The sequence below is a fragment of the Mobula hypostoma genome, chromosome 14 (genome assembly GCF_963921235.1).
Source record: "Mobula hypostoma chromosome 14, sMobHyp1.1, whole genome shotgun sequence".
NCBI lineage: Eukaryota > Metazoa > Chordata > Chondrichthyes > Myliobatiformes > Myliobatidae > Mobula > Mobula hypostoma.
Genome location: NC_086110.1, coordinates 5,695,292 through 5,715,997, shown reverse-complemented (window position 1 = coordinate 5,715,997; position 20,706 = coordinate 5,695,292). Strand labels below are relative to the sequence as shown.

The 20,706-nt window shown below is 41.4% G+C and overlaps 1 protein-coding gene across 1 annotated transcript in view; it reads left to right on the top strand.

The window, feature by feature from the left end:
- Nucleotides 1-224: 224 nt before the first annotated feature.
- Nucleotides 225-20,706, top strand: part of cog4 (component of oligomeric golgi complex 4) — a 75,347-nt gene continuing 54,865 nt past the window's right edge. The window contains exons 1-4 of the mRNA XM_063066614.1: nucleotides 225-381; nucleotides 8,049-8,131; nucleotides 15,740-15,854; nucleotides 17,086-17,260. Coding sequence (XP_062922684.1) covers nucleotides 262-381; nucleotides 8,049-8,131; nucleotides 15,740-15,854; nucleotides 17,086-17,260 — 493 coding nt within the window. The 5' untranslated portion in view covers nucleotides 225-261. The remainder of the gene's footprint in view (nucleotides 382-8,048; nucleotides 8,132-15,739; nucleotides 15,855-17,085; nucleotides 17,261-20,706) is intronic.

Here is a 20,706-nt window from a genome sequence, read left to right as displayed (position 1 = left end):
TCGTGCAGGGTTCTGACCAGGAGCTCCCAGTCCACCTTAACTTCTGTTTCTGCTCTGTAGTGCTTGAATTTTTTTTCGTTGCTGTGGATGATCAGTTGTAAGCCTGTCCTATAGCTGGGATTTTCTGGAGTAGTTGGAGCAGGGAGGAAATGACTGCAGAGATATATACCTGCTTGGGAGAGTTGGGTCAGGCAGTTGTCGGTCAGCCCGAGGAGTGGGGTCCTCGACTGCTCCCGGAAGCGTTGCCGAGCGACGGAGAAGATGGCAGCTGGCTCCACGTCGCCTGCAGGCCGTAGCTCCAGCCTGTCCATGGAGTTTCTGGAGGGACTGACGGAAATCGCGGAGCTGCAGGAAGCCTACAGCAAGCTGTGCAGCGAGGAGGTGGGGGACAGCCTGGCAGGAGAGGGGTGGGACCAGGGACTGAGACTGCGACTGCCTGTTTATCCGTCAGTGTCCACGGGGGCAGATTGTGGGGTCGTGAACAGCCCTGTCAGTGTCTGTTCGTGACTGTGTGTTTTCGTGTGTGTCTGAAGAGTCATTTGTCCACTGTTCCGGTCCATGCACTGTTGAAGGTGTTTCTTTGCAAACCTGCTCAAAGTCAGTCAGGTTTGTTATCAAACACACGAGTACACGTACGGACCGGTGCAGTGAAAACCTGCAGTAGCCCCACAGGCACGTAACATTCATGAAATAATAAATTATACAGGAAAGAACGCGATTGGAATAAAACAAAAGTCAGTCGCAGTGCAAAGTGGTCCAGAGTATTGCTCTACTGAGGTAGTGATTAAGATTATTCAGTTCTTCAACCAACTTTAATAACTGAAGGGAAGTAATTGTTCCTGAATTTGGTGATGTGGGACTTCAGGCTTCTGTACTTCCTGTCCGATGGCAGTAGTGAGAAGATGGCATGGCTTGGATGGTGGGGATCTTTGATGAAAGATGTTGCCTTCTTGAGCAGCAGCTCATGTAAGTACTACAGATGGCAGGAAGGAATGTACCTGATGTATTGGGCTGTGTCTGCTACTCTGCAGCTTTGTATGTTCCTGCACGTTCAAATTGCTGATACAATCAATCAGGATACTTTCAACAGTACACCTATAGAAGTTTGTTAGAGTGTTCATACACTACATATTCCTGTGGTGACACAACAGAATTCAGTTATTAGAAAGTGGAGCAGCAAATAATCTGCGGGTGGAACTCAGTGGGTCTGCTGACGTGTGGTGAGGCGAAAAGAATTATCGATGTGTCAGGTTGAAACCTTGCACCAGGACTGAAGGGAGATAGCTTTTATAAAGTGGAATTAAAGTTAGAATTAATTTTATTTCTGGCATCCATCTCACAACGTGAGGGAGTAAGAATCTTTATGTTGTGCCTCTGTCGCTATGTGGAAGCAATAGTGAAGGGAAATGTGGGAGGATATTGTCCAAACACTAAGATTGTATAGATAATTGTTTTGTGTACATGTATGTACAGTCAGATATGCAATCAGATCAATATGTATTGATAAATCTGATGGCCTGGTGAAAGAAGCTGTCCCGCAGCCTGATGGTCCTGGCCTTAATACTACCGTACTGTTTGCTGGATGGAAGCAGCCGAAACAGTTTGTGGTTGGGGTGATTGGAGTCCCTGATGATCCTCCTTTTTATGCACCAGCTGCTGTAAATATTCTGATCAGAGGAAAGTTCACATCCATAGATGCGCTGGGCTGCCCGCACCACTCTTTGCAGTGCCCTGCGATTGAAGGTAGTACAGTTCCCATACCAGGCAGTGACACAGCCAGTCAGGAGGCTCTCAATGCTGCCCTGTAGAAAGTCCTGAGGATCTGGGGACTCGTCTTCAGCTGTCTGAAGTGAAAGAGGTACTGTTGTGCTTTTTTCACCGCACAGCCAGTATGTACAGTCCGGATGAGATCCTCCGTGATGTGTATACCGAGGAACTTGAAACTACTCACCCTCTCAACTGCAGTCCCATTGATATCAATAGGTGTTAGTCTGTCTCCTTTCCTTCTGCTATCCAGTAGACAATAGGTGCAGGATTAGGCCATTCAGCCCTTCGAGCCAGCACCACCATTCGCTGTGATCATGGTTGATCATCCACAATTTGTACCCTTTTCCTGCCTTCTCCCCATATCCCTTCAGTCCACTATCTTTAAGCGCTCTATCTGTTTTTTTGAAAGAATCCAGAGAAATGGCCTCCACTGCCTTCTGAGGCAGAGCATTCCACAGAACTTTCCATGATCAACTCCTTAGTTTTTTCGACAGTGAGAGAGAGGTTGTCCTTTTTGGCACCACTGTGTCAGGGTGTTGACTTCTCTGTAGACTGTCTCATCATTGTTGGAATGAAGCCTATCAATGTTGTGTCATCTGCAAGTCTGATCAGATTGGAGCTGTGTGTGGCAGTACAGTTGAGGGTGTATAAGGATAGTGGGAAGCACTGAGATAGCGGGTACTGAAGAGAATGGGAGGGAAGGGTTCTGGAAGAATAATGGACAAATTGAGCTAGGTTTGATGGGGGAGGAAGGGTGGAGTTGAGAGACTTGATAGATGGAGAAGGCTTTTAAAAAAAAAGAGTAAGGTCCAGCCAGGTGCATGTAGATACAGCATTTCTATAACACCTGTCACCTTCTTTGGTCACTGGGTGCATTTCATATTAGAAAGAGTGATTGCTGTTTTTAATGTTGGAAATATGACAGCCCATATGTGCACAGAAAGATGCCATAGATAATCAGGTTATCTTAAACATTGATTGAGAGTCAAGTGTAGTGGCTGTGGTGTTTGATATAACTCTCCGAAGAGGGCCACATTCTTTTCAGTATCCTTTCACTTCTGCTCTTCTAGGTGGGGATGATCCTGGAGGTCTCCGTATTAACATTTCCATTTTTGATTGATGGATAAGTGGATGTAGTAGAGTTTTCGTCTTGATTTTTTTACCTTTAGACCATAAGACAAAGGAGCAGAAGTAGGCGATTCGGCCCATCGAGTCTGCTCCGCCATTTTATCATGAGCTGATCCATTTTATCCTATTTAGTCCCACTGCCCCGCCTTCTCACCATAACCATTGATGCCCTGGCTACTCAGATATCTATCAATCTCTGCCTTAAATACGCCCAATAACTTGGCCTCCACTGCTGCCCGTGGCAACAAATTCCATAGATTCACCACGCTCTGACTAAAAACATTTCTTCGCATCTCTGTTCTGAAAGGGCGCCCTTCAATCCTGAAGTCATGCCCTCTCGTACTAGACTCCCCCATCATGGGAAACAACTTTGCCACATCCACTCTGTCCATGCCTTTTAACATTTGAAATGTTTCTATGAGGTCTCCCCTCATTCTTCTAAACTCCAAGGATTACAGTCCAAGAGTGGACAAACGTTCCTCATATGTTAACCCTCTCATTCCCGGAATCATTCTCGTGAATCTTCTCTGTACCCTCTCCAACGTCAGCACATCCTTTCTTAAATAAGGAGACCAAAACTGAATCTGAAGCCCTGCCCCCTACACCAGTTTCTCAGCCAGGCATTCATCTGCCTGATCCGACGACTCTTGCCCTCGCTAGCACATGGCACAGGTAGCAATCCCGAGGGCTTAGTTATGTGATGTTTGAAGTTACTACCTCCTCTGTAAGTGTTGTTTCTCATCTAATAAATGTTTTCATGTAAAAGGTGCTTATTCAAAAGATTGTTGAAGGGTAATTTGAGTTTATTTCAAGAATGGAAGAGGGTGGAATACCTTTCATGGATCTAAATCGAGAATTACAAAAAGCCAAGGAATACAGTTGCAAGAAATAGTTTGTGACTCCTTTGCACTTACCTTTTTTTTGTAATTACCGCATTCTTTTCATTAGAGGAAACTGTGAACAATACAGGAGCAGAAATCCTGACTAATCTGAGACAATAAAGTTAATTCTAGAAGCTCAACTGTACTATAAGAATTAGTACATCTCACAGAGCTGCACTCAAACATAGGTTACCCCTGGTTTACATGGTTTAAGACCCGTTGAGAAGGTGTTTACGCTCCATCTACACTTCTCGCTGCTGCAGTAAAAGCAGCCAACGTAATTAAAGATTGCGCCCACACTGGATATTTTCTCTTTGCCCCTCTCCCATATAACAGAGGATAGAAAAGTCTGAAAGCACGTACCACTAGGCACAAAGGCAGCTTCTGTCCTGCTGTAATAAGGCTACTGAATGGCCCGCTTGCGCGATAAGATAGGCTGTTGACCTCAAAGGCTACCTCATTATGGCCTTGCACTGTACTGTCTGCCTGAACTGCACTTTCTCTTTATAGTTACACTCCATTTTGCATTCTGTTATTGTTTTCCCTTGTACTAGACCATAAGACATTAGGACCAGACTCACACATCAAAGTTGCTGGTGAGCACAGCAGGCCAGGCAGCATCTCTAGGAAGAGCTACAGTCGACGTTTCAGGCCGAGACCCTTCGTCAGGACTAACCGAAGGAAGAGCTAGTAAGAGATTTGAAAGGGGGAGGGGGAGATCCAAAATGATAGGAGAAGACAGGAGGGGGAGGGATGGAGCCAAGAGCTGGACAGTTGATTGGCAAAAGGGATATGAGAGGATCATGGGACAGGAGGCCTAGGGAGAAAGAAAAGGGGATGGGGGAAGCCCAGAGGATGGGCAAGGGGTATAGTGAGAGGGACAGAGGGAGAAAAAGAGAGAGAAAAAGAATGTGTGTATATAAATAAATAACGGATGGGGTACGAGGGGGAGGTGGGGCATTAGTGGAAGTTTGAGAAGTCAATGTTCCTCCAACTTGAGTGTGGCTTTATCTCTACAGTAGAGGAGGCCGTGGATAGACATATCAGAATGGGAATGGGACATAGAATTAAAATGTGTGGCCACTGGGAGATCCTGCTTTCTCTAGCAGACACTCAGGTTGGAGGAACATCACCTTAGAGTCCATCTGCGTAGCCTCCAACCTGATGGCATGAACATTGACTTCTCAAACTTCCACTAATGCCCCACCTCCCCCTTGTACCCCATCCATTATTTATTTATATATATATATATATACACACATTCGTTTTCTCTCTCTCCTTTTTCTCCCTCTGTCCCTCTGACTATACCCCTTGCTCATTCTCTGGGTTTTCCCCTCCCCCTTCCTTTATCCCTAGGCCTCCTGTCCCATGATCCTCTCATATCCCTTTTGCTAATCAACTGTCCAGCTCTTGGCTCCATCCCTCCCCCTCCTGTCTTCTCCCCCTCCCCCTCCCACTTTCAAATCTCTTACTAGCTTTTCTTTCAGTTAGTTCTGACGAAGGGTCTCGGCCCGAAACATCGACTGTACCTCTTCCTAGAGATGCTGCCTGGCCTGCTGCATTCACCAGCAACTTTTAGTGTGTTGCTTGAAATTCCAGCATCTGCAGATTTCCTTGTGTAGGAGCAGAATCAGGCCATATGTCCTATTGAGTCTCGTGCCATTCCATTGTGGCTGATTTATTATCCCTCTCAACCCAATTCTCTTGCCCTTTCCCTGTAACCTTTGACTAATCAAGCATCTATCAACCTCTGCTTTAAAGAAACTCAATGACTTGGCCTCCACAGCCATCTGTGGCAGTGAATTCCACAGATTCACCACCCTGTGGCTAAGGAAATTCCTCCTCACATCAGTTCTAAGTGTAAGCTCCTTATTCTGAGGCTGTGTCCTCTAGTCCTAGATTCACCCACCATAGGAAACCTCCTCTCCATATCCACTCTGTCTAGGCCTTTCAATATTGGATAGGTTTCAATGAGATCCCCCCTTCTGGAGTTCTTCTAAACTCCAGTGAGTATAGGCCCAGAGCCTTCAAATGTACCTCATTTCCAGAATCATTCTTGTGGACCCCTATGGACCCTCTTCAATGCCAGCACATCATTTCTTAAATAAGAGACCCAAAACTACTCACAATACTCTAAGTAAGGCCTCACCAGTGCCTTATAAAGCCTCAGCATCACATTCTTGCTCTTGTATTCCAGTCCCAGAAGCGTAGAAAACCTACAGCACAGTACAGGCCCTTCAGCCCACAATGCTGTGCCGAACATACACTTACTTTAGAAATTACCTAGGGTTTCTAAGCTCCATGTACCTATCCAGGAGTCTGTTAGAAGATCCTATCATATCTGCCTCCACTCCATCACCGACAGCCCATTCCACACACTCACCACTCTCTGCGTAAAACAACAACAACTTACTCCTGACATCTCCTCTATACCTACTTCCAAGCACCTTAAAACTGTGCCCTGTTATGATAGCCATTTCAGCCCTGGGAAAAAGCCTCTGACTATCCACACGGTCAATGCCTCTCACCATCTTACTCATCCTCTCCAAATGAACGCTAACATTGCATTTGCCTTCCTTACCATCAACTCAACCTACAAGTTAACCTTCAGGGAATCCTGCAGGAGGACCCAAGTCCCTTTGCACCTTGGAATTTTGAATTTTCCCCCCATTCTACGCTTTTATTCCTTCTACTAAAGTGCATGACCATACACTTCCCAACACAGTATTCCATCAACTATTTCTTTGCCCATTCTTCCAATCTGTCTATGTCCTTCTGCAGGCTTCCTACTTCCTCAACACTACCTGCCCTTCACCTATCTTTGTATATCTGCAAATTGGGCCACAAAGCCTTCATTTCTATTATCTAAAACATTGACCTCCCCCCTTAGTTAAATGTGGTACCCATCAGGTAGAAGGTACAGGAGCCTCAGGACTCTCACCACCAGGTTCAAGAACAGTTACTACCCCTCAACCATCAGGCTCTTGAACAAAAGGGGGTAACTACACTCATTCTATTTCTGCTGCTCCCACAACCGTTGGTCTCGCTTTAAGGACTCTTTATCTTGCTCATTATTTATTGCTATTTATTTATATTTCTGTTTGCACAGTTTGTTGTTCATTGATCCTGTTTACACTTATAGATCTATAGATTTGCTAAGTACGCCTACAGGACTAAGAATCTCGGGGTTGTATGTGGCGACATGTATATACTCTGATACTAAATTTTACTTTGAACTTTGACATTAAATGTGAAAAGAAGTGGTCCCAATACTGACCCCTGTGGAACACTACTAGTTATCGGTAGCCAACCAGAATAGGCCCCTTTTATGCCCACACTTTGCCTCCTGCATGTCAGCCAATCTCTATCTATTCTAGTACCATTCCTATAATACCATGGGCTCTTAACTTGTTAAGAACCTCATGTGTGATACCCTCTCTAAGGCCTTCTGAAAATACAAGTAAACAACATCCACCGACAACCCTTCGTCTATCTTGCCTGTTATTTCCTCAAAGAATTCAAACAGATTTGTCAGGCAAGATTTCTCCTTAAGGAAACCATGCTGACTTTGGCCTATTTTGTCATGTGCCTCCAAGTACCTCAAAACCTCATCCTTAGTGATGGTCTCCAACACCTTCCCAACCACCGAAGTCAGGCTAACTGGCTTATAATTTCCTTTCTTCTGCCTCCCTCCCCTCTTAAAGAGAGGAGTGATATTTGTGATTTTTCAGTCCCCTGGAGCCATTTGAAAATTTAGTGATTCTTGAAAGATCATTACTAATGCTGCCACAATCTCTTCATATTGTGCTGTTCAATGCACTAAATGTAAAGAAATGATCTGAATGATGGCATGCAAAACAATGTATTTCAGTGTACCTTGGTACATATGATAACAATAAACTAATTTACCAAGGTGTTTAGATACCATAGTCACATATATTTGAGAGACTCTGTATTCAGACTTACTGATGCAGAATACCGTTTTAGTTGAAGAATTAGAAATCGTAAAGCAAAACCTGATGTGTTTGTGGAAGAAATATTTTTGTGGACCGACACTAGCAAGGAGCATGGTGAGGTTCTGTGCTATTGGAAAGCATACTTTTCCTGAAAAGCTTTTGTGTGGTCTTGTGTTGTTTGTCTGTAAGACCTTTATAAGGATAGCATGTTTGCTATTGGGATCATTTGTATTTTAATGTATCTGTAAGATATGTTTATGCAGAGATTTACTGTTGTTTTGAACAAGATAATTGCTTTCTTATGTTCTTAATGCAGAAGGAGGTTGAAGCAGAACTTGAGGCTCTTGTTGGACAGCAGAGCAGCCTGGAGGGTAAAATGGCCGCTTTGCATCGGATGGGGTAGGTACCAATTTTAAGACAAAATGAATAAAAAGTTAATGCACAGTACCTACTGTTAATAGCTGAGAGAATTTTTTTCTGATTGAGTTCACAGTATTACTAATTGTATCTAGACCATAGTGTTGGACAAATTGCTTTCCAATTGTATATTCTGCAATATAGTTTGGATCTTTTAATGCACTGGCACTAATACCCTTCAGGAAAATACATTCAATTAAACTTATTTGAAGACATAACAGAGCAATTATTTATTTTAAGGGTAAATCCCACTTTAGATTTCTTAAGCTTCTCTCATAAGCTTCATTTCTGCCTCTACACATTGATCTGATAGAGTTGCGCACCTGCTTAATCGGCAGGTTCTCATTCTGGATGTGTGGCTGTACTGCACACCAGGAGGAGATCAGTAGTCAATGGTGCATCACCACATACACACCTGTTGGTTTGTCCTTTAAGCCAGTATCATAGAACGTGGTACTAAAACATCCAGCTTCATGATAAACTTCGTTTAGTCCATTATTTGCAGATGTTCATACCCTGATGGAGTATGCATTTGAGTTGCCTGAACTGTGAATTAGGTTATCTGTAGCAGCTTGATTGATACCAATGTTGAAATCATAAAGCACACTAGAGATAGGTGTGAGCTTTCACACTATTGCTCTATGTGCCTCTAACCAGAATATTTTTATTGAATTTGATTGTTAATATCATGGTTGCTCTGTTATTGATATTTCAAGTTTTCATGTTGTATTAGGCTAAGATTACCCTGACCTTTTAGATGGGGAGGTGCTATGATGATTTGACAATATGTCAACATTAGTATATTTTACAAATTACAATGGATTCCAGCTAATTGGGACACATAAGAAATTAATACAATTTTTTAATACTGTGTTAGGACTGATGGTGTCCTAATTTGTTCTGTACTTCATTTAAATATATAATTTGATACTCGGTTAAATGGTTATTCATGGAAATAGTTAAGAAGGTATAAAAAAAGACAAACAACCATTTAACCGAGTATCAAATTATGTATTTAAATGAAATACAGAACAAATTAGGACACGACCAGTCCTAATACAGTACTAAAAAATTGTGTATTAATTTCTCTGTCGATAACCATTAGGAACTCATCCAGTGTACGCTGCCTGTATGGGGTGTCCCGGGAGGGGTAGCGCCTTTAGTGAAGGGACTTGTCATGTGCATTCTGGGACAGCTCACTCACCTTTGGTCTTGTTTGTTTAAACAATTAATTTTAGGTTGTATGTAAAAATAAGTGAGTTGCATTAGTCATGTGCAATACCACGAGATATGTGCATGCCTCAATTAAAGAACAGAGTTAGACTCACATTCCCAGCTCTTGTGTTTTTCCTTTTGAATTGATTTAATGTTTTGAAACTACAATTCATTACAGTAGCCACGAGGTATTTTTAAAATCAACCTGAGGCAGCTATTGACCTGTTGAAGTGCAGCAAGACATTTGAGTTTTTAAAAAAAAAAGCCCAGTGAGGACTGGTGAGTAAAAGAATGTAGTGCAGTCGGTACCAGTGATAGTAATCATAAAAAAGCAGCGGAAATGGAAATACATTGAAAAGACAGACACATTCGATTGCTCAATGGGCTCATGTTTACTTGAGCTAATTCAGCAGTATTTTGAGGCAAATGAAATAGCCAATGAGAAATAAGTTCCAATTTTTCTCAGTGGATTGGGTTTAAAGGCATACAGTTTGCTTTGAAGTTTAAATGCTCCAACCAAACCAGTAGGAATGAACTTTGCTGTTGTTATGTAAGTAAAACATGAACACTTGGAACCAAAACCGTTGTTGATTACAGAATGTTTGAAGTTTCATAGGTGAAATCAAAAGGAAGGGAAGTCCATTTTGGTATATGTATCTGAATTGAAGAGAGTGAGCATTGTCAGTTCAGCCGTGGACTTAATGATGCACTGAAGAATCATTTAGCTTATGGAATTTTACAAGAAAACAGTCAAAAACAGACCTAACTGAAGCACAACACACATTTAAAAGAGCAGTTGAAATTGCTGTATCAATGGAAGCAGCAGACAAAGACAACTGAGTTGTAGTCAGGAATGAAAGTGAGCATTGTTACAAGAATCACCCCTTGTAATAATGATCAGGGAGGCACAAAGAAAATCTGTAATTACCAATAAGTTCCTTTATTGTCTCAACGGAAGAACAAGTGAACTTGCACAACTGAGTATCTGTTTAGTATATGGCTTACACCAAAAGTGAATGGCAAATTAATTAAAGTGGAATTGAATACTGGCTTGGCTGTTTCAGTCATTCCACAAAATGAGTTTGTACAGCATTTCAAAGATAGTAAATGGAAGGCTGCAGATATCCAAGTAAGAACTTGTACTGGAGAAAAGATAACTTCTGCGGCAATGAACAGTTAAGGAGTAGAAAATATAATTTCAGTTAAAAAGGATTTTCTGCGGCTGGTCACATGTTCCTCATAGTCCTGTTTTAAATCTCCCTGTGTCCATGCACGCCTCACATCCATGATGGTGAACCTGCTACCGAGTCATCGTTCTGTTGTATGTGAAAACCTCTGCTTTTATACTCATTTCTTACCAATTCAAATATTGCATTCTATTGTCGTTGGTGGTCGGTCATGTGTCTGACCTTTCACCTTTTTTAGTGGCTCAGCTCCAGGCCAGCATCCATTTATTGCCCTCTTCCCAGCAAGTGACAATTGGTAATCAGCAACCAGCTTGAATCACACAGACCAGACAGAGAACCCAACATTCATAAACCTGAACAAACAACAAACAACAACACGCATAAAAGTTGCTGGTGAACGCAGCAGGCCAGGCAGCATCTCTAGGAAGAGGTGCAGTCGACGTTTCAGGTCGAGACCCTTTGTCAGGACTCATAAACCTGCATGTTATATCCAACCAACGAACACCTCACAAGTAACTTATCCCTAGTCCAGCATTTTACCTGAATCATCATTGTGTCTACTTCAGAACACTGATCAAGCCAAGTGACTTTAGCTCATGAAATGGAGTCTCTTCATAAAATAGTGGCCGCCATCTCCTCCCTCATGGCAAGAACAAAGACAATTGGTCTGTCTGCTCCCTTGATTCATTTGAGTTCACTGATTTGTAGACTATAGTTCTTTGCAACAGTGTGAACAGAATTGCAACATCTAAATAGAAGATGGCCTGACCAAACAAATGGTGTTACCATTCTGGCAAGGGCTCACATTTACTAGACCAATGCAGATTTAAAGGTGAAACGTGCAGAAAATGTAACAAAGAAGCCTACAAAGAACAAGTTGGGTAGCAAAATAAACAGACAAAACAGGGAGGTGAAAAACCTAAAAATTCAAGTTGCAGTTTCAGAAAAGAGCACTAATCTCTTTGCTGCGGATAAAATATCTGATAATGATGAAAGTGACATGGGACTGTGTAGTCTGAGGATTTACAGTGTGAAAACTAACAATAGACAAGCAATATGGCTTACACCAGCAGTGAATGGCAAATTAATTAAAATGGAATTGAACACTGGCTTGGTTGTTTCAGTCATTCCACAAAATGAGTTTGAACGGCATTTCAAAGATACTAAAATGAAGCCTGCAGATATCCAACTAAGAACTTGTACTGGAGAAAAGATAACTTCTTTTCATCCACAATTTGCATGCCACATCCCCTGCAATAGAGTTAATTGAAAGTGAATTAAGAAAGGTGCTGGAAAATGCCACAACTATTTCCATGCTGTACACCATGAACCATTGTCCAACAGAGGGGATACAGGCATTGGTGCCTCTGGTTGGAAAGCATATTGGACCAAGGAAAGACCATGCTGCTCACAGAAATCATGAAAGTGATGAAAGCTATGGTCTGACTACAATTGTTTTTGTAGGCAGTATACCTGAGGAAGATTGTTATGTTAATTGGGCAGTTACTTGTGAAATGTGGCTTGGTTTAAGCCGGATGAGAGTTCAAGCAGCTTCAGTAAAGTTGTAAGCATTTGCCTTTGGTGCGTATGATCTACTCCACCTGAATTAAGGTTATTGTATGAATTTAAAATGGGAAACAATAAGCTGATTGTAAAAGTAGATGCAAAGTCCAAAGCCCAGCTGGATGACTGGAAGGCCAAAAAGAAAGAAGTCAATGTAGATATGAAAACAGGATTTGCCAGATGATGTTGTGGATGAGAAAACCAAGAGGAGAGATCAGATCATAAAGAGAACAACAGAAGGATTAATAAGTGAATATTCCAGTTACTTAAATGCACCTTCCCAAGATCAAGAGGCACAAACTAGAAGTAAAAGGAAGGAGAAGAAAGGTATCCAGAGCTGTCAGAACCACTTCTTGCAGTTTCAGAGTCAGGTCCTACTGCTACCACAGAGGAGCCTCAAAACCTGATATCATTTCACAGATACAAGTCTCACCTGCCAAGCAGAGTGACCTCCCTTGTCAGGAAAGACGTTATCCCACAAGAGTAAGAAAGCCTCCACAGCTTTAGGCCTGAATGGGAAATTACAAAATTGTCTATGCTTTTGATGTCAGAATAGTATTTACTGTGTATATAGTTAAGGTGCATTTCCTATTGAGTTGGAGTTTATAGTTAAGCATTTATAAATAGTTATGTATTTAATATATCAGTAATATTTAAATAATTTTTATATGTTGTTTCATTAGGTGTTCTTTCTTTACATAATTCATTATGGTTGTATTTTAAAATATGTGAATTGCATGGGTCATGATGCATTACGTAATACATGGCATCTCATTTAAGTAAAGAACAGAGTTGACTCGCATTCCCAGCTCCCTCGTTTTTCCTTTGAATTAGCTTAATGTTTTGAAGCTACAAAACATAATGCAGGTGAGGGTAGCTGGCGGGCCTCATACTCCAGTGAAATAGGAACTTGCTTGTCCTGTCAGTTCCAGAGGACTGGGTGAATGAGATCAGCAGTGAGATCCAATGGCCAAGAAGGCAGCTCTGTAATGTCTGAAAGGGCACAGAAGAAATCCTGGTTATCCACTGCAACCAAGGGAGACCCAGGTTTGTGACAACTTATTGTACCATTGGACCCAGACTTCTGAGTTTGAGAGAAGGGAACTGTCCTAGTGCCATGGCTTTTCCACCTTAAAGACCCTTCTGCCCAGGTTTCACAGTTGTCATTGGAGATGACAGACAACCAACATGCTGCCATATTCTTTCGATTGACTGTAAAGGAACACAATTAGTGTGGAGACCTAGTGTAGATAATGGACTGCCTTCAAACAATTCTTTCAACATTTGCATTCTCCAAATCTTCATTATCATTGAAACATTCAAGATGATTGTTGATACTTTCAAATTATTCATAGTTCCTAACTTGTCAAAGTAGTGAAATCATTTCATTTTCACTCCTGGATGTTTCTGGCATCTTGAATCCTGAATGTTTGAAACCACAGTGAGCAAAACAATTCTAAATTATCTTACTGTTTATTCCTCATCAACTATTAGTGACAAAAATTACTGATCTTGCAGTTGATGCTATTTACTTGCTCTAAGCCCGATCTTAGCAACTAAATAAGTTCACGCGACTAACGCTAGTTAGAAACTGTTCAGAAACAGTCTGCTGTTCCAATTAAGTGGCGTAGTGTCCCAAATAAATGAAGGGAATCATGGCTAACCTCTCGATTAGTTTTTGTTCTTTAAGAATTGTCCCAAGTAAGCAGCTACTCTGATTAACTGATGGCACAATTAACTGAAGTCCACTGTAATTTGCTACTCTCGCCTCTGAGTTCAGGACAGCTGATTTTGTTGCTTTGGCTACTGGCTGTAATCTTCCATCTATAGATTTCAGGAAATTGCCTGGGAATTGGACAATTGTGAATGTAACAAATTGTTTTCGAAAAAGTCCTTTACAGGCAAACACAGTAACCAGAAATCAATTTATTAAACTTGCGAAGGGGAATATTCCAGAAACTTGATCATGTTTAAAATCTGGGAGCATACAGGGTCAGATAAGTAGAGGTTTGATAGTGGTGCAGAAGATTATGATGAGTTTAGATTGACTTGGAAGAAGCTGTGTCCTTGATTGCAATGTTTAAGGACATGCAGTTTGCAAATTTAACATGGAGCAGCTGGCATCTGGTGATGGGAGTTAGAGAGCAGGGAGTGAATTAGAATGATAGCTTAAGTATGAGGAAAAATTCTTCCTATACTGTACATGGAGTGGTTGAAATCTGGAACTTGCTACCAATTGAAACAAAGTCAATCAAGGCACTCCAAAGGGAATTAGGCCCATGAGGGAAAGTAATTTGCAGTGGCTACAGGAAAGCAGAGCTGTGGAGCAGGCTGGTTTGCTGAGTTAGTTCCTGTCATCATTTTGATAGCTGAATGGCCTCCTATTCTCTGGTGATTGTTTGACTTCTGGGTTCTAAAAGATTCACTAGTTATATGAATCATCTGGAGAGGATGAAGTTGTTCTTATCGCAGAGAAGACTTGAGAGATTTATTAGCAATAATTAGAATTGCAAGGTTTGGTAGAATTTAGAGAAAATGAGAATTGATGATAATAGCATACAGGTTTGGGCGGATTGTGAGAAAAAACACTGCTGGATGAATTCAACAGGTGAAGGAACATGGGGATGTCAAAGGTAAGTTTTTTTTTTAATACTCAGAATGTTCGGTGCTTGGAATGCCCTGCTAGGGTAGTGGTAGAAGCAGATAAATTAGAGGCATTTAAAAGACTCTGAGATAGCTCCCCATTTTTCTTTCATCCATGTGCTATGTGGGAAGGAAGGGTTAGATTGATCTTGGAGCAGGTTAAAAGGTCGGCGCAATGTCTTGGGCTGAAGGGTGATATATAGTGTAGGACTGTTCTATGTTCTGCTGACTCCCTGCTTCCTAAACACTACTTGCTCCTCCACCTATCTTTGTACAAAGCCATTAATTTTGCCATTTAGATCATTAATGTAGAAAGTGAAAAGTAGTGGACTCAATCCCAACTGTGATGAAATGCCAATAGTCATTGGCAACCAACCAGAAAAGGGTCCTTCATTCCTGTTCTTTGCTTTCTGCAACCAGCTAATCCTTTATCATAATGCAGGTAGTTGTGCTGCCTCACAGTTGTAGGGAGCTAGGTTTGATTTTGACTTTGGTTGCTATCTGCACGAAGTTCACTCATCCTCCCTGTGACTGCATGGGTTTTCATCAGGTATGCTAGTTTCCTCCTGCATTTCAAAGGTATAGTGGTAGGTTAAATGGTAATTTTAAACTGCTCCTTAGTGGAAGTCAGCAGAAAAACATAACAGGAGTTGATGAGCTTGTGAGAAGGAATAAGTTGCAGACCATGTGCAATAGGTGTGATGATATTGATCTATAATAAGCTGGCTTGGACCCAGTAAACTGAATAGCCCGTATCTTGTAGGTAAGTAAAGGTCGAGTATCTTAGTTCTTGTGGGAAAATAATTTTTATAGTTCTGTCAAATGATATGCAAGAGGAATATTAAACTTGTCCTTCCCTTTCCCTGATGCTGGCTAATCTTCATTTGTTTCCATATTTTCTGAAAGATGGTCCATTGCTTTTTCATTGTGCATGCACTTAATAGTGTTATAATGATCCTTTCTCGTCGTTCCTGTTCCCTAGTCCAAATTTGCAGCTGATTGAGGATGATGCCAAACAACTTGCAGGGATGATTGCATTTACTTGCAACCTGGCTGAAAATGTAAGCGGCAAAGTTCGGCAGCTTGACCTAGCCAAGGTACACATTGCTTTTTAATTCCAATGCAACTGCTAAGTAGAATGTTATTATGGCATCTATAAATAAAAAAATGGATAATGTCAGGTCAGGAATGTCTGGAAATCTGAATTTCTGAAATAATCAGCTTCATGTTAATTGTCCCATATCGGCCAGTGGCTGCAGTGGAAATTATGGTTCCTGGAACATTCAACATTTATCATACACAGCTAAATTATTCAGTTTTATGTTTTCCTCTGCTAAAAGTGTTGGCTCGGGGTAGGACACTGCACTGTTATCTTTTAATATAGTTGCTAATTTATCAGAAACCCTCTTGGCTTTTAACATTTAACATTTTGGAAATTGAATCCAACAATCTTATAAACTTTAGTAGAGGAGACCCCACCATCCCTGCCCCTTCCCACATTATAGCTGTTTGGATAGCAAAATTTCCCCTTACAGACTTCACAAAACAAATACAGTATCCAAAAAATTGAAATACGGATTAAAATTTGCTCTTAAGAATTTTTATGAAAGAATGTAACTGAGTGTAAAACTCTTTGTTTTTAGCTTGTTGATGCATGCACAGATAACATGGCTTTGCCTTATGGAAAATTGTGGTATGACCCAATTTAGGAATGCAAACCTTCCTGTAATGCAAGGATCAGCTGTATGTTAATAACTGGGAATACAACTTATGAGGTCATTGATTCTCCTGTGATAAATGGAGTTCTCTGGGTGCTGGCACCTGTTTTACTTGCGGCTATTCTTCATGTCCGAGCTCCGATACGGGTAACATCAGAGTGTTTTCATCGAGATGAGCATTAGTGCTAACACAACCATTACTGTCTTTCAGTGACTTTCCTTGCCATAAATTGAGCACTTTAGCTGCTTTCCCATCTTCCCTGCTCTTCCAGCTCTCACCTGCATGAGGTTCACATTCTGAAAATCCAGTTTCAGACTTTCTGATCTATGAAACCCAGTGGACCAAGTCAGGTACACAAACTACTCTGCACTTCAAAAGGAGGATTATTAAAATCTGACGTGCACTGAGAGTAAATGCCTGAACTCTGCACTAGTTAGATGAGTTGGCCAAGGCCTTGAGGGTGAGCCTGTCATCTGCACTTTTGGACAGTGGGATAGTCTGTGATTCGCAGCGGATAAGAGCCTGGGGGGGGGGGGAATGGGAAGTATGAATAGAAGAATACTTTGTAAAGGTTTGTGTGGTAATCATAGTCTTAAATATGTATTATAGAATCGGATTTACCAAGCTATTCAACGCGCAGATGACATCTTGGATCTTAAGTTCTGCACTGATGGAGTGCAGACAGCCCTGCGCAATGAGGACTACGAGCAGGCAGCTGCACATATCCATCGCTACCTGTCACTTGACAAGTCTGTAATTGAACTCAGTCGGCAGGGGAAGGAGGGTAAGGATTTTAAAATACTACCTTGCTTAGTCTTCGGTCTCATGATTGTGATAAGGTGGGATTTTGCCTTTGGAACCCAGGAGAGATTCTTGCATTATTTTTTAGTTTATTAATGACGGATTCCGATATTTCCCCAGTATGGGTGGTACTGGGGGTTTTTTTGCTGTACTTTTTCTCCTTTAGGTAGTGAGGTTACTTTTACTATTTTCCATTATAGAAAAAATCCATGGAATTTTGGAAGGGCAAAACTAGAGAGTGCATCCTCAACATATCCACTCCTTCCAAAATCTTTGGATACAGCTTGTCAGATTCTGGAGATATATTGTCTTTTTCAATCAGTTTTCTAATCAATGATAATTTCTTTTAGCCCTTATTCATTCTGGAATTTTAGTCCTCCATTAAATTTAGGGTTTTCTGTGCCATCTTCTATGAAAACATGAACAACTGCAGATTTTCTCTTGTTTGAAGTTTCTATACTGCTGCAGGGTCTTGGCCTGAAATGACGACTGTACTGTTTTCCGTAGATGCTGCCTGGTCTGCCGAGTTCCTCCGGCATTGTGTGTGTGTGTGTGTGTGTGTTGCTTGGATTTCTAGCATTTGCAGATTTTCTCTAGTTTAAGTTTTTGTACAGTTTCTTTGCCATTTCATTTTCTCTGTTGTAAAATCCTTGGTTTCAATCTGTAAGGGAGCAACATTATCATTTCGTCAATCTATTTCACAAGAACATAAAAAAAATAGGAGCAGGAGTCGGCCATTTGGGCCATTGAGCCTGCTCCGCCATTCAATAAGATCATGGCTAATCTGACCATGGACTCATCTCCACCTACCTGCCTTTTCCGAATGACTCCTAATTCCCCTACTATGCAAAAATCTATCTAGACTTGTCTTAAATATATTTACTGAGGTAGCCTCCACTGCTTCATTGGACAGAGAATTCCACAGGTTCACCACTCTCTGGGAAAAGCAGTCCCTCCTTATCTCCATCCTAAATCTACTCCTCTGAATCTTGAGACTATGTCCCCAAGTTCTAGTCTCACCTCCCAGTGGAAACAACATTCCTGCTTCTATCTTATCTATCCCTTGCATAATTTTATGTTTCTATAAGATCACCTCTTGTTCTTCTGAATTCCAGCGAGTACAGTCGCAGGCGACTCAATCTCTCCGCATAGTCTAACCCCCTCACCTCTAGAATCAACCTTGTGAACCTCCTCTGCACCACCTCAAAAGCCAGAATATTCTTCCTCAAGTAAGGAGACCAGAACTGCATGCAGTACTCCAGATGAGACCTCACCAGTACCCTGTACAGTTGCAGCATAACCTCCCTGCTCTTAAATTCAATCCCTCTAGCGATGAAGGCCAACGCTCCATTTGCCTTCTTGATAGCCTGCTGCACCTGCAAACCAACCTTTTGTGATTCACGCACAAGCACTCCCATCCCTCTGCACACCAGCATGCTGCAATCTTCTACCATTTACATAATAATTTGATCTTCCATTTTTCCTTCCAAAGTGGACGACCTTGCATTTACCAGCATTGTACTCCATCTGCCAGACCCTTGCCCACTCATTTAACCTATCTATATCCCTCTGCAGACTCTGCGTATCTTCTGCACAATTTGCTTTTCCACTCAATTTAGTATCATCAGAAAACTTAGATACACTGCACTTGGTCCCCTCTTCCAGATCGTTAATGCATATCACGAACATCATCTTCCTCTTTCCCTTCTGCACCGCAGAATCAGGCTCAGTGCCAGAGACCCGATTGCTGTGGTTGTCCTCTGTCAGGTCACCCCCCCCTCAACCGCATCCAAAATGAGATATAATGTATATCATGTATATCATTCGGTCCCCTCTTTCAGATCGTTAATGTATACCCCTGCGGCACACCGCTCATCACTGATTGCCAACCAGAGTGACACCCGTGTATCCCAACTCTGCTTTCTATTAGTTAACCAATCCTGTATCCATGTTAATACATCACCCCCAACTTGCATCCTTATTGTGTGGATAAGTCTTTTATGTGGCACCTTATTGAACACCTTCTGGAAATCCAAGTAAATAACATCCATTTGTTTCTCTCTATCCAGTGCGCTTGTTATAGCCAGTAAGTTTGTCAAACAGGACTTGCCTTTGCTGAATCCATGCTGCGTCTGCCTGATGGATCCATTTCTTTCCAGATGCCTCACTATTTCTTCTTTAATGATAGCTTCAAGCATTTTCCCAATTACAGATGTTAAACTAACTGGCCTATAGTTACCTGACTTTTGTCTACACCTTTTTTTGAACAGTGGCATGACATTCTCCATCTTCCAATCCGCCGGGACCTGCGTCCAGAGAATTTTGGTAAATTATTTCCAAAGCCTCTACTATAACTTCTGCCATTTCTTTCAGTACGCTGGGATACATTCCATCAGGACCAGGGGATTTATCTATCTTCAGGCCTACAAGTTTGCTCAGCACGACCTCTTTAGTGATAGCTATTGTATTGAGGTCCTCACCTCCCATCACATTCATAACATCTTTAGATGTGTCCTCCACCATGAAGACCGACACAAAGTAGTCATTCAAAGCCTCAGCCAATTATAAAAAGTTCTACTATTCGTTTTTATATTTTGTGCTAGGTTATTTTCATAAACTAGCTTCTCTTTATTTATTGCTCGCTTGAGATACTTTGTTGATTTTTAAAGTTTTTCCAATCTTTCAGTTTCCCACTACACTTGGTGACTTTGTATGCACGAGTTTTTAGTTTGATGCCTTCTTTTATTTACTTAGTTATCCAAGGCTGGCTCTCCCCACCCTTACTGTCATTACTTTTAACTGGAATATACTTTTGTTGAGCACTGTGAAAACTCTTTGAAAGTCTTCCACTGTTCCTCAACTCTCCTACCATGTAGCCTGTGTTCCCAGTCTATACTAGCCAAGCCCTCACCTCACTGTAGTCTCCATTGTTTAGGCAATTTACATATTCACAGGGAACCTTAGTCTGTTTTTATGCCTCTGACTAGATTTCTGTTTGCCCTTTACTTACTGATTTCTTTGTCTTCCTCTGCTGAATTTGAAGTTTTCTCATTTTTCAACTTGCTGTTCTTCAGCCTTTTCTTTTGATCTAATACTTTCTAGAATCTCTTATTAGTCATAGACTTTTTTTGGTCCAATTTTCCTGCCTTAAAGCAACAGCTATTTGATGAAACTGGGTATTCTTTAAATGTAAACCATTATGCTCATACCTGTTAGTGTAGTCTTCCAATCTGCAATGGGCATCTCACATCTTATACTTCCGTAGTTTGCTTTGTATGAATATAAGATACTGGTTTCAAACTAAACTAATGCATTCTTCCCCACTGACCTTTCAACTACCAGTTTATTAATTAATCCTTTCTGATTGTGCAGTAGTAGGCCTGAACCTGTATCCTTGCTGGTTTCTCATGTACTGGTAAAGGAAATTGT